Source organism: Rhea pennata, chromosome 20 (genome assembly GCF_028389875.1).
Source record: "Rhea pennata isolate bPtePen1 chromosome 20, bPtePen1.pri, whole genome shotgun sequence".
Classification (NCBI taxonomy): domain Eukaryota; kingdom Metazoa; phylum Chordata; class Aves; order Rheiformes; family Rheidae; genus Rhea; species Rhea pennata.
The window spans coordinates 9,005,739-9,024,169 of record NC_084682.1 but is presented as its reverse complement, the minus strand read 5'-3'; the positions used below and the strand labels follow the sequence as shown (position 1 = coordinate 9,024,169).

At 40.6% G+C, this 18,431-nt stretch overlaps 1 protein-coding gene across 3 annotated transcripts in view; it reads right to left on the bottom strand.

Moving 5' to 3' along the window:
- The window catches only part of LOC134149504 (sphingosine-1-phosphate transporter SPNS2-like), a 141,030-nt gene that overhangs the window by 48,117 nt on the left and 74,482 nt on the right, over nucleotides 1-18,431 (bottom strand). For all 3 annotated transcript variants that reach the window (XR_009960452.1, XR_009960453.1, XM_062592667.1), the window contains exons 4-7: nucleotides 6,977-7,128; nucleotides 4,686-4,752; nucleotides 1,708-1,850; nucleotides 308-460 (exon numbers count right to left, since the gene is read on the bottom strand). Coding sequence is in view for 1 of the 3 variants with exons in the window: in XM_062592667.1 (XP_062448651.1) it covers nucleotides 308-460; nucleotides 1,708-1,850; nucleotides 4,686-4,752; nucleotides 6,977-7,128 (515 nt within the window). In the remaining 2 variants the exon portion in view is untranslated. The remainder of the gene's footprint in view (nucleotides 1-307; nucleotides 461-1,707; nucleotides 1,851-4,685; nucleotides 4,753-6,976; nucleotides 7,129-18,431) is intronic.

Sequence of the window (18,431 nt, the reverse complement as noted above, 5' to 3'; positions counted from 1 at the left end):
TGTCACTGATTTTCAACATAGTTTGACTTTCTATCTCCTTTCATTCCTCTTCAAAAAAGGCTGACTGGATTCTTTTGCTGTTACATTACATATATGAAATATGTTTATTTAAATTTAAAGAGCTGGTAGCTGTCAAGGATTCTCTGTACTGTATGTGCATGACTTGGATTTTAGAGTGCTTGCATCATTGCAAAGACCTAGAGGAAATTACCGATATTCTAGCAGCTTAACTCCGTGGGACTTGCCCATTTCCTCTGGTAAACACCCTGCCCTCAATCTTTAAAGCTGTGGAGAGTATGAATCTCACCTATCTTTGGTGCCACAGGGCTGAGAGCTGCAGGTCTCCGCTGTTTTCTGCACAACCTGTGCTCTGTGAAGGTAGAGAGGGATCCACATGCCGAGTGCCCCTGTAGCAAACGAGACAGCTGAGGTGGCCAGTGATGAGAAAACGTAGCTGCGGCTGTGGAGAGAGAAGAGGTAAATCCAAGGGGAGGTTTAGTAGAAAAACCCGCAAGAGTAGAAGTCGCAGGAGAGGAATTGGTGCTTCAGTTAAAAAGCACAGCATTTTCCCTCTCTACTCCCTCACTTTGCCAAGGAGTAAAGATAAGACAATGTACAAAGCAATGTAGAATAAGACCTAGGGAGTATTTCTTCAAACATAGAATCAGTGAGGCTGGAAGGGACCTCTGGAGATCATCTAGTCCAACCTCCCTGCTCAGGAGGGTCAACATGATGTTGTATTGATAATAACATGCTGCACTCTTCAGTGATGCTTTTCAAAGGCACCATTTTTCACGGGACCAATTCAGAATACAATCAGTATTCAGTCACTGAGACACGATGTGTGAATTACAGTGCTAGCACCATAATACCATCTGTTTACCTGGATTACCAGTTTTCTTCTACCTTCCCCATCCATGGCACTAGGCTATTGCTTTTGGATAAACTAGCGAAACAGTTAACATAGAAATATTGGTAGATTAACCATTATCACTTTTCACAGTGCTTTGACACTGGATGACAATACTAGGAAGACATCCTAGCCAGCAGTTCCAAGAAGAATGAAAGACTCTGCAAGTTTCTCATCAGAATTCAAATGTTAAATTAAATTCACATGTGCAAGTATTTGCACATTCATAGGCAAGCAAGTGTAGCTGCTTAAACACTTGGATGCATATAATCTGTTATGCACATATACAAGCGACCCAAGGACATTCTATGCACACACATTCTGTTATTGTGGTTTAAATATATATATATAAATTTGCCATGTTGTGCATGCTTTTTGTATTTCCTCCACTGAAATTGTTCTGGTATTTAACTTTCTCTTTATCCTCAGCAGAATAGCTCTTTCAAGGAACAAAAAGGTTCTAAGCACCTGCACCAGTGGCACAACAACTAATACAGAAACACAGCAGTTTCTACACTTCAAAAGTCTTGATTTAGCTGAAGTATGAGCCAAACAAAGCAGACTCTTAGATCCGAATCTTGAAAAGGTTAGACCATAAGCTAGAATTCTTCTTTGTCATTACAGTTTATACCTACTGAAAACATAACTGTTACATTCTTTCCTTGCTCTACAAACCAATCTTCCTGCAGCTCCTTACATGTGGCCACATTCCAGTCTCACAGTATCAAGAAGCACAGGCCATTTAATGCTCAGAGTAAGCGTTAGATTCAAAGTGTGTTTGAGCAGAGTGCTCTTACTTTCTAATCAGTGCCTTCATGTCTCTTAGCCACGAGCTCCGAGCTTTCAGCTGTCCCCCGAATTGTTCAACATTTCCTCTTTTAGCAGCAGGTACAAATATCAAGATGAGCGTCCCTGTTATCATACCCAGGAGTGGTGATACCTGCAAGAAAGGAACAAGGAATTAGCACAGAAAGCCAGCAGTGTTTGCTTTGCCTAGTCAGTAGGGGTAGATCATATTGGTTTTGTTTCAACGACCCTACCCTTCACAGCCAGCCAGAATCTGTGTCCATGCTCTGAGGCATCCGCTCCTTTCCTTCCTCCCTGGCATTCCCTGAGCTCTCTTATCTCACTCTGGAAGCAGGCAGCTTTGAGAACACTCTGATTAAGGCAATTGATTTCTTTGTGTTATTGAAGTACCAAGATCCATCTTAGTACATTTCCTTGGTGATGTTTAACTCTTTAAAAACTTACTCTCAGCTGGGCTAAGAGGCCCACTGATTTCTGGGAGAATATAGAAGCTTTGTAAGGTCAATTAGGCCAGGTGAAAGACTTCTGGAAGTAGGGAGCATGCTGGCTTTGAATAAAAAGCATTCTTGCTTGACATGTATCCCCTTCCACGTTCTTTCAGTTAACTCACACTGGCTTTTCCATTTTCAGGCATCTCCCTCAGATTACTGCAGTGTACAGCAGACCAAGAAACTCTGAAAATTCAGGTTGGAAGACAGGAAAATGACATATTCAAGGGTTAGGTTTCCAAGATTCCAATCCCTTCTCTCAATCACTAGACATAGTGCAAAGATACCATTGTGCTTTATGAGCTACAAACAGGAATCCTATTTTGACACTGAAACGCCATCATTATTAGCATGAAAAATAGCTCTGTTAGGAGAACAGCAACATAGATTTTCACCAAAATCTCTCTTCTACATATGTGATTTTCAAAATGAAAATCTTATTCCCCAAAATGGGCCTCCAATAATAATCTGAGAATGGTCTGTACCTATAAGGCAGTGTTACAGATCCAAAGGTTGCAAACTCAAAACTCTTCTAGGAAAGGGGAGATGAAAATATTTCAAAACTGGAAAGTCAGAAAAATCCTTAATCCAGGGATAAATGAAGACTGACACTATCCTTATCACAGCTGAGCACAGGGTACAAAGGGAAAAAAAAAGAAAGACAAGAAAGAAAAAGAAAAAAACACAGAAATGCCTGGGATTTTCTCCAGGACCATATAATTTGAGGCCTCTCTGATTTTTGTTTGATGGTTTCCTTCTCTGGCAGGACAATATCCCTTGATCAGTTAGCAATAATCTAATGAAACATTGACATAACTGCTATATCCAGAGACCAAGGTGCCACCTGCTGAAGTGCCCTTCTGTCTTCTTCAGTCCATTGAAGTACTGATTATTCCTGATTTCCCCTGGATTTGGAGACCATGGGAGATCAGAGAGTGAAGCATCATATAGGTGATCCTTGCATGTCTTGCAATAGTGCAATAATTGCCACAGAGATGGAGGCTGCTTAACACTGATGGCTGGAAGCTTTCAACACATGCTGTTTGACCAGAAAAAATACACAATTCTGCCCTAAGTAACTCTCATGGAAGTGTGAAACTTCTGTTATAAATTTCTTATGGTTTTGCATAGTCAAGGAATCATGCATCAGTATGTCATTTTTAGCTGAAATCATGAGCTCATAAGACACATAACCTTGTGGATAGCCTGGATTAGTCAGGACAGCTATGGAGATAGCATCTGAAGAGAAAGACACTAGTGATGATTTTCTTGCACAAAGCAACTAGTTGGGGTTTACTGACAGTGAACACGTGATCACTCCAACATATCAGTCTCATTAAACCCCATTGACCAGGAGAAGGTCTTTCTTCCTTGTGCTGGCCTGTGTTCAAAAGTTAATTTTACCTTCAAAGCATTTCTGCTTTTGAATGAGGTAGCCACCTCCTTGGCCTGAAGCTTCAGGTTATTAGAATTAATTCTTTACATTATAGATCCATAGTTGGAATCTATTCCCCACTCTTTTGGCTGCAGATGAACTATTCACTGTGACTTTCCTGTCTTTGCTTACTTTGCTGGACAGGGAAGGACCGGTGTTACAGAAAGACCCTTTTGCTTGAGGTGGGAATCCCTATATTTTATCACCTGCTATTGTAAATGGTGTTGGCCTGGGTTTCATGAGATTCGTTGTCTTCATGAAGTGCCAGAGAACGCACCTCACTGTGGCTCATGCCACCCAGACTGCCAAAGGTCAGGGAACAGTTTTGCTGGGCCACTTCCTGCCAGCTCTTTCAAGACATCTTTGTGTGCACGATCTGTTTGTGCGTATGTGACTGGAGTGTATTATCTTTTCAACACATTTATCAAGGTCTCAAGAGGTTAAAATAGAAGGAAATAGACTGTCTCAGGGCAGAAAAACAACCGGAAACTGGAACAAAGTGTTTTTTCCTCAAAGCAGGAAGCCATTCTCAGAGTTTCTTGACAGCAGGGGACTGAAAGACTATGGAGCTGATTTAAGGCCAATCCTCATCTTCCCATCCCCATCAAGAAATGATGGTTGACTGATAATGAAGTGCTTGGAAATTTGTTGCTCCCAGGTAGAGAAAAAAAACAAGTACAAGGAGCCAAATAAACATACCTTTCCCATTTGCTCAGAGAATTCATCTACTACGCACTTAATATCCTTATATGTAGTTTCCAGTCCTTCACTATTTATATATAATAACAGGTTGAGTATTGGTGTGATATAACCTTTCTCCCGTTAACGTGGATCCACAGATATTACTGTTATTAAGATGTTATTAAAATTTATGTGTAGAACTGAATAAAGCAAGCCTAGAGGAACCCTCACCAAGGACAGAGAGAGGATCCCAAAAGCATGGCTAATGCTTACTGAAGGGTAGTTGGGAGAGCTCACAATGTGTAATTTTACTGAGAGAAAAAAAAAAGATGTATTATCAAAAGAAAGTAAAAATGTTACTTGCCCGCAATGCCCAATGCCAGTCTCCAGCAACCTGTTTCACGCTTGACCCAGTGATGTATCCCAAGCCACTACAAGTAATACAAAGATGGGAGTCAGTTTTAATAGAATACCACAATAATTGATGTTCTTAAAGATAACAACGTAGTTGCACTCAGTTGTGTCCTAGGCTGTCTTCTCCTCCAGGAAGAAATATAGGGCAGGTGACGAAGTGGATGGTGGCCAACATGTAACTCTTTCTAGCTTGAAAATGCTTGAATCTCGTGGAAATTCAGACACTGACATGAAATTCATGGCTAGCCATTCAAACAGTTGAAGGAAATAAAGCTTCAGAATGAATTTGTTTCACAATTCAATTTCTACATCACACTTTTCTGTGTACTAATATGAATGCTTACAATTCTATCTTCAACTCTCAATTAACAAAGTGCCTTCAAGGACACACTATATTCCATCATTAAATTGCCTCTTTTTTATCATTTAATAGAATTTGTTTCTAATTACCCATGAAGAGACCATTTTCCATAGCCTATGAAAAAACAAAAGAACCGTGCAACACAGTCTGATAGGAGAACATCAGACCTGATGTCTGGAAAACCTGGCTAGAGATAAAGGAGCAAGGGGACCCTCAGCCACACACTCAGAATTACACTGTTGTGACAAAAGGAAGCTCACAAGAGACCAGAGAGGTGAATGCAGCCCTGCTTCTCTAAAACTGAACCGAATGGATGCGAATATCCTTTTAGAACTGTGCCATTTGTTGCTGAGATTGCCTTGGCTAAAAGCTGCCAGGACTGCTGCAGTGCAGCTGTCAGTCGTCTCTTGCCGTTATTGAACGGTCTTCTAAATTTTGGAGGTTGCCATCAGTCATCACCCCAAAACTGGGCTATTTACAGAGATGGGACCCAGAATCAAACCATGGATCCAAACACTGACTGGATGTTGAGATAATCAAGACCCAGAGTTGGGCTGAACAGGTTGAATACTTGTCGCTACAAACCCTGTCTGCCTCCAAGACACTGATTTGCTGCTAGTCATAGCTGAGCTGAATTCTCTACGGAAACATTCCCTGTCTTTGGCCCATTTGGCTAAATGTTCTTTCCACCAGCTAAGGACTTAGGTGTCTCTTTTTCTTCAAGAGTAAAGGGATGTTTGTATGTTTTATCTCAAGAGTGACTGCTCTAATTTGTAAAATGTATGTTACCATCCTAAACCAAACGCTACTCTCCGCAGTGAGGGGATTTAATTGCTGTCCAGGTTTTCCCTACTGGAAATGAACTCACAATACCACTTTTCCATAGGAAGTTGTCCACCTCTGGGAATTGCATGCAAGCTGTTTGAACCCACCCTGTCTATAGCCTCACAATGGAGGGTCAGCCATTATTTTAAGAAAATAAAATAAAAAGAATTACAGAATCCCTCTTGTCCCAACAATCAGATACTGCATTGGGCTGATAAGAGAACTTGATTGAAAGAAAGTGCCAGAGGAAATAATTACTCTAAATTTGAGTCTGTCTGCTGCATTCATCAGGCATCTATGGGTTTGGCTGTCCTCCACTGCTCTGCATAAGGTTGAGTGTAAACACTCATTACAACTTCTCTCTTCAGCCTTGACTACACTAGACTTAACAATTTCTCTTTATTGCTATTTCAGCAGCAAGAGCACTAACAGGCACCGGCCTCTGCTGCTGCAACTACCAAGTCATCTAGACTGACTCAGCCGCATTTTTCACACTTAGTCAGATTGACCAAGTTCACAGTTGAGCAGAATTTGAGTTTAAACTAAAAATCTGAAAAGTCAAATTTCAAATCATGTGTTATATAGCATATCTATCTCAAAACCACAGATACTTACATTGTCATACAGAAGCAGGTACCCATTTACTCACTTTGAAAACAGCCCAGTGTCTTAATATAAGAGATCTAGATTTCACAGTGACCTGAAAGACACTGGCTAGAGGAGGCTTAGATCTCAAATGAATCAAAGCAGCATTTAAGAGAACTAATATAACATTATTCAAATAGAGAATCTAATTTAATAGTGTTCCAAAAAAGAGCAAGTCAGCAGGGGGGTGGGAGTGGGGAAGAACTTCCCACTAATTCCCAGAAGTCACACATGAACCAGTAACAGGGCTAGAGTAAGAAACTAATTCCTGCAACTAATTAGTCACCGCTCACAGTGTCTTCCTTTCTAAACTATTCCAATCAAAGTCAGAAGAAATGCCTTCTTTAGCAACTTAAGACTTCTGCAAGCTTAAAGTCAAAAACAGATAGAAAAAACATTAGGTCACTTACCTGCCAAGAGGAATTGCAAAGTAGAAAACAGACAGCATAAGGGTCCTTGTGTTTTTGGTGAAAAGGTCTCCTATGATGGTTGGAGCAATAGTGGAGTAACTTGCTTCCCCGATGCCCACCAAACCTCGTGAGAGCACGAGAAGCCAGAAATACTGAGAAAAGAAATGAAACATCTTAACAAGGATCCTCTTACGTTTTTGGATTCAGGATGGACAATAATGAAAGTTAATAATAAATAATGAATAATGAAAGAGTTGAACCTGCAGTCCCCCTTGACTAGAAACTACCAAATGAAGGAGGATTTTCAAAAATGCTAAGCACTTATTTCACTCCTGTTCTCCTGAAAACTGCATAGATCTTCCTCCCATAGCAGTACGGTAGACTTAGCCAATACTGAAGACTTCTGAAAAACCTCAGGTTAAAAATTGAGCCAAGATGGTCATGGCTATGAAAAGATGAGACTCGAGCTTTATTAGGAGCTCTCTGAACATAATAGGAACACCAGTCTCCTCAGCGAGCAGTGCCGTCAGGTGCAAGATTCAGAGCCATCCAAGGCAACTGAATATGTTGTAATAGCATTGAGTTGCCTAGAGATTTATGTGCCCTCCTGAGTAGGTGGTGATCCTCATTCAGTACAACACAGCCTAAAATGGAAGAGAAGGAATTATTCATCTAGCAGAATTTTCTTCATGGCCTGTTACCCATTTCAGCCAACATTTTTGTAAACAGCAAGGACCTGATTTTCAAGCCTACCTCTTTTGATATACTTGCAATTTTCTGGGTGTCACTATTTGAAGGCACAAGGCATGATACTTTGATGCCTAAATACCTGATATATGAGCACAATCAAGTTCGTAGACATCTAAGCAACTTGAGCTACACCCAGAAGTAATTGCCAGTGCAAAAATTCAGCAACAATCAATTGCAGAAAGCTATAAGCACAAGAGCAGAGAAAACTATTTCTAGAAATGTAACCTTTACAAATCCTCAATATACTATAGATCACTTGTGATGAGGAGAACAGCAAGGATTACAGTAAATCCTTAAACATGGAAGTATTGTAAAAACAGTGAACAACTGCTAATTCCCCTCTAATAAACAAAAAAAGCTTCAATAACACAAAATGACTTAATCTGTGCCATACAGCAAATCTGAGCCAGGATTTAGAGGTCTCCTTCACAAATATGGAAAATGCCATGTAAACATCAAGATGCATACCTTGGTCACTAATACACCCATCAACAGACAAAAATCTCTACCACTGTATGTTTTCGTTGTTTTCCTTACTCTACTCCCCTGGATCAAAAGAATTTCTTGAGGATTCCTACAGCCACACAAAACAAATGATTTTGCATACTCTTTACTTCCTCTTGTTTTGACGTAAATCCTGCATCAATACCTATTTTTTGAGTGTGTACAAGTTCTTTGTTTGGTGGCAGGGCGTTTACAGTATTGCTATCACTCATATATCTCCCACAAGCTGCGCATTCTTAACAGACATGTGGGTGTGTGCAGAAAGGGCAACACTGTGACTCAGGCTATTTAATTTATGCCAATTGCCCAATGCTAAATCACTCCACGATACTGCAGAAATATGCTGACAATTATTGGTGCACAGGTAACCAACATAGTCGGAATGAGCAACAGTATCTGTAACGTGCTGAAAGACTTAGTCATGCAGATTTAGAAAGCAGAGAAACTGGAGACTGATTTTGATTTCCTAAGAGGTTCAGATCTGGATCACAGAGAGGTTCACAGGCAACATCGGCTTCTCTCAGACCTGGAAAAGCGTGCAGATAGAGACTGTTACACCTGTAGAATGACCAGCTTGTGCATGCACTGGCTGTTCCTCAGATTTGAAATATCTGCTTGTGAGGTTCCTCTCACAAGCTCTGCTTAAAGCAGGACAGATTTCCTATTTCTGAGAACAGTGGCTTGGCTCCATCACCACTGCTGAAGCAGAGACCTAGCACACTAAAAACATCTGCAGCTACCAACATGTTCATTCCTCTCTCCCATTTCGTTCTCAGATCCTCTTCCCTGGTCCAACCCATGCTCACACACTCCAAATCCCTATTTAGCATACAAACTATCTCTTCTGAAGCAGAGGCATTCAAGTTTGAGAGAGGAGATTCTGACCTTAGACTGCAATGAAATTAATCTTACAAAAACATGCTCTACACGAAGACATGAACAGTGTTGCCATTCAGAGATGACATATCCAAGACTATGGACTAGGCAGCTATTTAGGTGTAATGGCCAAACAGAATATACAGAAATCTAAAACAAGATCAGGGAATTATTTATAATCAGATCTTCATTGTGCCTTGCTTTAAAGCTCTGTATCTCTGGATTAAAGAGCTAATAACGCTTCCCAGCCTACCGAAAGACATCTTCTGGATCTTTGGTTAGCACACATCCTCTTGATATCTATTCAACAAAATCAGGCAGCTGTTTTGAGTAAGCTGGAGTGTCCCCAGTCTTCCTTTTCTAGTCACAGTCAGTCAGGTTTATGTTTTCCTCATCTCTGAGCAAAGAAAGCTAGGTAGCTTCCAGGATAAAAAGCAGTCTTTTCAGAGAGAAGCCTGATCTTTTCATTGTCTGCACAGGACAATAAAACAATAAAACAACCCCAAATTTCTTACGATACTACTCATTTTGGCCACAGATACACCATGAACCACTTAGAAACTGGTCCCCAACCACATCTACGTATGCAAGAGAGACAACTGCAGTTGTGTGCAGTTTGTACGTACACCCACTTGCGCGCGTGTGTATGTGAACATGACAACCAACATAAACAAATGGGAAAGAAAGACAGCTACAACCCCCAGAGAGGAAGCACTGCTCTCCTCCGCAGCTGTAACAGGACACTACTACCATTTCCTCTACATTAGGCTTCTTTCCCCCCTGCCCCTCAATTGCTTTTTCCTTTTTGTCCAACCCCAGGACTCTCAGCAATTTAGTGAGACAAAAAAAGGGCTGAGACCTACCAAAGTCTGCTCTATATTTTCTGCCTTTAAAAACAGTACAGGCAGCTAAGACAAGAAACTAAATTTTCCCAAGCAGGAATTGGTATACATTAAAGAAGTTTCTTCCTACCTGCATTATTTTGGAGCTCTTCTGTAATTTGTTCATCTGTGCAAACACCTCTAAGTCTGGCAGGAAAACTGAAAAAGCCTGAGTCAGCTTTCAGCACTGAAGCTTATTCATGTCCATAAATTAAGGCCAGCAACCTCAAGGCTTCAGTGTTTTTTTTTCTCTGAATTAATGTTAGAAACTTAACAGTTTTCGGAAACAAAGGGCTATTGCAGCAAACTATTTATGTCTTTAAATTTGGTTAACAATCATACCGGAGATGTCAGCTTCTTCATGAGACTTGCCAACAGCCTCCTGGTTTGTGAAGACGCAATTTTCAGCATACAGAGAAAGCACTGATGCATGCCCATGGTGGGGAGACCTGTCAGTCAACCTGCTCTCTTCTTCCCATCTCTTAACTCTAATTAAAGATTAATAAACACAAAGAAAAAAAGGCAAAAAACTCTATTTCCCAAAATAGATACGAGTTTGGAAGGGATATAAATCTTTATGCCTCAGAGAAGAGCTGATCTTTAACAAGAGCATACTACCTACTAACTTCTAGATTTCTTAAACTATCAGCAACACCTAGACAACAACAGAGTGAGAGCATGGTGGCTAGTGGGACTGGTCTGATTACTATTGCCAATGATATTATCCCACCACAAACTACAGGCCACATGCTATCCTTCCAGGATTTTCATGATTTGAGTTAAATGTTTACAATATGTCAAAAGACAGTTCATGTATTTACTTTGAAAAGACCTGGTTTACGTTCATATTTTCATACTGACTCAGTCTCACGCACACACCAATGTTTGATGGCCTTAAACAGGTGATTAGCTTTAATTGTTTGGGCAAACCTCCTAATTACACATTTATCCTAGCTGTACAGACCATTACAGACCACTGAATGAGTAATACTTGTTTTAATAGATCTAGTTGCAGCTTTCTTTCTCTTTTTTTTTTAATTAGCTAACAAAAGGAATTAAGCCACAGTTCTCTAGAAGATTAGCTGTTAGTGATAAACTTATAAATCTGCCAAATATGTGTACAATTCCAAACCACCAGATTTACTGTCTAAAGATTCATGTGATCCTTAAGTTTGGGTCATTAAGCATTTGCACTTGAATGTGGAATAGCTGGTAAGTGTCCTGTAAAACAAACTAAATATATGCTTCTTTCAGATTAGGGACACATACACTGATGAGATCACATGGACAGAATGAACTCAGTTCAAATTGCTACAGCATCAGTACAGGCCATGTTTTGAACTGAAGTTGCTGGTCTAAAAGACTGCCATACAGCAAGAGCAATTGCATCTGCACCGACTTCCTGTGTGAGTTAACCTCCTACAGATTCTGTAATTTGTTAAAAGAGGGCTCAGCACCATGAAATTCCATATTTGAACTGCTGAGGCTTGCAATATATTCATTCTTTCATTAGATAAACATTGTCCATCAAACAAGGATATAACACAGGGTTTGCATCCCTGAAAAGATGATATGCATAAGGAAAACCATCCATGCCACCAGACAGCTACTATTGCCACATTAAAGCCAGAATTCATGTGGCACAGTTTGAGGCAGAATGGCAATTAGCTAAGGGAAGAGCATTAGGGTTGATTTAATTTCCCTAAGGTTCTAGAGCAACCTCAGCTGAACTGTACTGCAGTTACATTCTTGTATATCTCCAGTTGGCAGGGTGCTGTGCTGGCCACATCCAGGGTACCCTCCTCAGTTGTAAGTGAGCAGACCAGCAGAAGATAGATAAATCCAATATACTGCAGGAGTCAGCTGACTGAAATGAAAAACCTGCAGAGCTCAGACATACATTTAAGGGTTGCACAACATCGGTCCCTTTTGTCAGATACTGCTTTTACATGTAAGCATTTGGCTTTCCCAGATAAATCCTACACTTTCTGGCTAAACATCCCTTCCTGATGTGCTCCAGTAATAGTAGTTTGCAGAGTACTAAATGGTTAAAGAAAACACACCACACCCCTCGCTGCAGGTACGCCAAGATGTACCATTAATCACAATGCAAACCAAAACAGGAACGCGCTCCTGAGTGTAGGTATTGTGACTAACGGCATCGGCTGCTGTAAACTCACAGTTCAAATTCCAGCTCATTAACTGAGCATCACAAGGAGAGCTGAGCAATGCAATGACGTTACAAATGCAGGTGACATATTTGCTTAAGCATCAAACGTTCCACTTCTCTTAGTGTTCCCAGCAATGACAGAGTCCCTTCAAGAATCTGAAAGTTTTCAAAATAGAGAGGGACATTCCCCTATCATGAAAGGTAAGACGATGTTAAATGCCAAAGATGTTTTAAATTACATTCTGTGTCTCAGCAGGACAACAAAGGTTACAGCAGAATAAACAAGTTCAAATACATCTTCCACCCCTGTGCAGCCCTAAAGCTTTACAAATTTTCTATATGAATAACAAAGACATCTGGCTTCCACTGGTGGACACAAGTCCTGGGTCCAGACACACTTGATTAGAATAGTGAGTCAGATCTAGATATGGACCACAAAGTCACATGCCCTATCTTTTCACATGTGAGTGGTGCTCACTCTCCTTTAATACCAAGAGAATGCGTTTTGTGAAGAGCTCAAGAGGGTATTTAGTACTACTGGCAAACGGTTCTGTGCTGACGATCCTGAAGGACACTTCTTCCTGTCAAATCCAGCCCGTACTTATAAGAAACTGAATATTCGCTCCAAATTTTGGCTATTTGGCATCCTGTGGTCTTGGAGATCTTTGTGCAAAAATAAGAGAAGACGAGTGTCCGCCTATACCTACCTGTAAGTCATCTTAACTAATCCCCTGTTGTAATTGCTATGAGAGAGACCAAAATACAAAAAAGCCACAGGGGCAGAACGATTTACTGTGACGTTTTGTTGGTAGGTACTTTCTTCACCCATTAATGGACTGGGTAAGCATTGTTTTCAGGATCTGACAACTCAAAGGATTAATCTGCATGTGGCATAGATAGAGACTAGCAATGGTACATGCCTGGTGTGAGCCTCCTTGGCAGCAGGTTGATGAGATGAGTTATCAGCTCTGCTGCAATGCTATGAACTATCAGTATCTTATCTTTTTTCCATGGAGATACAAATGCACCGAGAGGTTCATACATACTACAGTTACCTGTCTGGCAAATGCAGTTATAAACTACCCTGCTCGCCTCCTACAAGTTGTTTTTCCCTTATCAGACATGAGTCACACTGGCAAGGCAGCTTGGGAGAAATTCGCTGCAATTGCTGGTTCTTCTCTCATTTGACCTACTACAGAGATGCGATTGAGTTTAGACTCCCTCCTTTTTTTCCCCTCATAGCATGTGTCATCTCTTAACCATAGCCACTTTTCACTTCCCATCTCCTCACAGTAAAAAAGCCTTTTCTTATGCTTTAAAAGGATTTTCCTATATTTCTATTTGCATCCATTGCCTCTTGTCTTTTTGCTGGGCACCACTGAGAAGTGTCTGACTGCATCTTCTTTACTGCTTCCCATCCAATATTTATACACGCTGAAAAGAGTCCCTCCGAACCTTCTCTCCTCCATGTTTGAGGCCATATGAAGTATTCGAAGGACTGATAAGGATGTTGGGTTCTGCATTCCCTGCAAGTCCAGGGACCCAGCAGAAGAGAACTGAGAAGCCATACAGCCCCGTCCTGGTTAACAGATGACCCCCTACACTCTACATCCCACTCAGCATTTCTCATTGCAGCTTTGGGTCGGATCAAGCCTTTGATAAAATGCCCTGAAAGCAAAGCAACCCAGCAGGCTCTGTCTGAGCCTCCCCAGAAAGCTATATGCTCCTCAGCATTGCTTGGTGACATACAAAAGACAGCAAAGTCTTGCAAAGCTGCTTTCCAGAGGATGAAGGCTCTTCAAAACTCTTTAACAGTTTTTAGCTGTAGCAATGTATATCCTCTAAGTTTTTCCAAACACACTTGATGTACATCCTGCCTCAGGTTCAAAATTGTCAAAATTTGGCAGCTCAGGTGCCAAAATTGTTTGGGGGATCTTCCACTATCTTCCTGAATAACATCAATTTTGACCAGGTTTGCTGTGACCAGGGCATGAATAAGAGCTTCCCAGGGGCAGAAAACATCTCATCCAATCTGTCTCTGTTGCATTCACTCTAAACAGGTTTTACTTCACTTGGTTTCTTTGAAGGCTTCTTGGACACAGGAAGTACACACGGTTAAATATTTGTGTCTGCTGAAAGAGGCTTCTTTTACCCAAAGGTTCTTCCCTGAACAGGGAAAGGCAGCTCACTTTCAGGTTAAACACTGCAGAGAAAATGCCCTAGGCCTTCCTTCCTCTTCGTTCAACACAAGACCTCAGCCTGTTTCTCCATGTAGGCAGATATGACAAATGAATTCATCACAGAATACTGTCATATTAACCACATGTGCTGATTATAGGCTGGCTAGAGGTTATAAGTATTTTACAGATGAGACCAGTACACCATACTAAGGTTTATTAGCATGCTACTGAGCTACCAGAACATTACTAATTTGATTAATCATTTGCTAAAGGGTTGATACATTTGCCTTTTACAGTTAGCACGGATTTATGGGATAGTTTCTAAAGCAGATCTGATTCTTCTAAAGCATCCATCTCCACTGTGTCCAACACTTCGAAATTTCAGTTCGTTTTGGATGCATTAAGTGGCCTACCAACTCTCAGGGGTAAGCACCTCACCTTCGAGCAACTCCCATTCGGGAAAATTGAGCAGGTATTCACAGCCCCACAAGAAGCAGAAGAGAGACTGCAGCAAGGAGAAAGAGAACAAAGTACATTTAAAAATAGAAAGGAGCATGGGAGATGAAGTAAAGTCCACTCGCCTTTCCTCTGATTGTCTCCATAGCATTTGTTAATAGCATTAGCTCTACCAGGTGACTTGTTCAGTCACACTTAATTGAATGTGGACGGTTTTAATTGGAAATGTACTTGAGATTCTGGCTGATTAAAGTCTCCCATTTTTGAGACTTACACTATTATTTAGTATGCAAAAATAAACAGTGAAAACTAAGATACTCCTTTTTCACTGCACCCTTCAGTCAGCACTGAAGTGTTTAACAACTGGATACTTAGAGTTAGGCTCTAAAGTGAAGCACCTAATTGAGCACTCTGGAGAAAAACAAAAACAAAATCATCCTGAAAGCAGCAAGCCTCCAACAGGAGCTGCTGTGTGCTCACTCAGCAGTTGCAAATTCAGGGCCAAGATTTTCTTAGCTACTTACAAGTCTGAATGCAAAATTCCCTTTCAATGTGAAAATTGCTGCCTCATACAACCCAGCAACATACAACTCATACAACCCATCAACATCCCTGCTTTAAACCTGCAGCAGTCCCAAGACACTCTTCTACTTTCAATCACTTTTAGGTAGCACAAAAAAACAAAAAAGCCCAATCTCCATTCTCTACCCAATTAAATAATGTAATTACAAGACACTTGGTGATGAAGCATCACCCTCAGGTTCTGACAATAGCTTCAGTTAAGACAAAGCAGCTTTTCAGATTACTAATTGAAGGACTTCTCGTGTGATTGACCTGTCTGCAGCAAAAATATTACATGACACTCAAATGGTGGGATTTATGTTATTTTCAATTTAGTCTCTTGGTCATTAATATCACATTAATGACAGGGGCCTGGAATGAGTTGGAAGGAATGTAACGAATGAGCCTGCTTACCCACCAGAACACCATGCAGTGGAGTGCTGCATAGACAGCTGCTTAGAAAGTAGACCTTAAAGACGAAGGTTTTCTCTCCAAATAAATCATTGGGAACACGATCACTGGGAACATGAGGAGTCCCATGTTACCACTTACTACAACATTGAGTTAAAGCACTTCTTTTCACCTTTGCAGATCTGGTTTAAGACACAAATAGAGGAGTCTGTAACATGCCATGTGGCTGTAAGAGCGGTCATTTATCCTCATTGTAAGTCCATTACGTGCAGCTCAGCAGAATGTACCATCCAAAACCGTTCCCCTGAGAGACCTTGGTAGTTCTGGGTCAGGAGAAAACTGCTTTTATTTTCCGGACCTGTCAGGTAGCGAACACTATATTAGCACTTTCAACAAGTACCTCTGGCATTAGCCAATACCACCATTCCCTTACTGAGATGTACAAAGACAACCATAATCTCAAAATTGGGACTGGGAGACTAAAACCAAATTTATGCAACTGTGGAAACAACATAAGGTTCTTGATGCATGAAGAAAGTAGCCACAAAGTTTCCAAATATTAGTACCTGGAATATGAATTAAAATACACATGTCTAAAGGATATTCAAAGGCAGTAACAGGCCATAGTGTTCCAGTCACAGAGTGAGTCACGAGCAAAGACCAAACCCAGGCAACTCAGCTATGAAGAGATATCTGATTTCCCAGAACAAAGAGTTTCAGGCATCTGAACATAATACTAGCGACATCTCCACCTTAAACAATACCTACAGAAATTTGTAAGATTTAACCATATCAATCCAATGGGTTATCTTGGCTCAAACACTCTTTGGTTTGGACCAATTTTTAAATTGAAATTTGGCCAAATCCAACATATAGGCCTGATTCCTGAGGAGCAGAACCCCACGTCCCTATTTCCTGAGACAGCTTTGGAAACTGTGACATCAGCACCTTTTAAAAAAGCTTTAGTCAACTGATGGAGACACCCAGGTGTGAATGTTTTGTCCAAACTATATGCATCTGCAAGGGCAAAACAACTTTCTGATAATCCACAAAGGACACCTTTTAATGTAATGCCTCAAGGTGTAAATAAAATTACCACAAACTAAGTTGCCCAGCCCACAGTCCACATTTTTACCTGTACTGTTGGTTTAACTGATTTTATGCATATTTTACTTTGTACGTAGTACAGTATTTTAGTTTGTACTTAGTACACATGCTAAAAACCTAAGTGCACCAGCAGGGCAGACATTATAGGCAACTTGGCTAAAAAACAAAAACAAAAACAAAAAAAACCAACCAAACAAACAAAAAAAACCCAGAATCAATCCAAACTCTAAAAACACATTTTTCTTCTTGCTTTCTATTTTCACACTTCTCTGGCTTCCTGATCCAAAAGCACTCAGGTACCATGAAAAAGGCTGATCTTACAATGCATTTGGTCTGCATCTGAGAAACGTCTCACTTTTAGCATCAGCTGTGAAAACATGCATAGTTTTCCAGAAAGAAGCTGACGCACCTACTAATCCTTCCTATCTAGCCTCTTATTCATAATCTTTGAGCATTTAAATTGCTCTTTGAAGTGTTATTCATTGGCAAGGTTTTGTCATGCTATAGCTTCATTTCATTCTCTAAAACCAGAGTATTTGACAAAATGAGTCATTTAACTACATTAAATGCATTTGCATGTTTTGTCACTATTTTCTCATGAGATTACTTCAATCATGTATTCAGACATGACTACCAGCACCATTCCCAGGGATTTCCTGCTCAAAAACTATTACGTGGATCTGAGATTATCACCCTAATTCAATGTTATCTGAATTATAAATCCAATGGTTTGTGTAACATGTGAACTTTATGCACCTAAAACAAAACATCAACACTTCCAAAGACTAATTTAGCACCTGGTACCCTAAGACATTTCCTATCTTCTCGCTGTTTGTACCTTACTGTCAGAACACAGCGGGTCTCCTTTCGAGCCTTTATGCATGATCCAGGAGATCCTCGAGTTGCGTGTGCCATTGAAGAATCACTTCCACTTTCTACAGTATAAGTGACGCTTTTGCATTAGCAGGCAACCAAGAGCTCAACCAAAGAACACTTTCCCTCTCTTTTGCATCTTGCTTTTCAGGACGATATGCCTAACTTTCAAAGGCCACCAAGGCCCTGCTAGTAAAAGATTAGGTTTGTTTCCAGGCCTCTTAAGGAGCTTACAACAGGGTTGAATTAACTGTTTGTTTTCATTGTCTGTGAGGCATCATTAACCAAACTCTCCTGTAGGATCATGCTTCTTTCCAAGCCATAAGCTCAAGAACACAAGCCATAAGCTGCCTCGTTTACACCTATGCTAAGTACATCTCAGCTTACAACCTTAAACAAATGGTAACATTCCTTCAGACCTATGTTTGAACATCCTAGTGAAGCATCCAAGCCACTACTGAAACAGTAAGCTGGGGAAGAGGAACAATCTTCTCCCATTTATCCTGAGACTGTCATCACAGATCCAACATTGGGGCAGCCTCAATTTTCATACACCTGTCCTAACTATCAGTTGTCTGCTGAAAAACTTCAGGGTAGCCCACCTCTTATAGCTTCACCATAAAGAGATAAATACTTTCACGTGACACTACCTATTCCAGTGGTCATAAAGTAGGCATCATTATCAA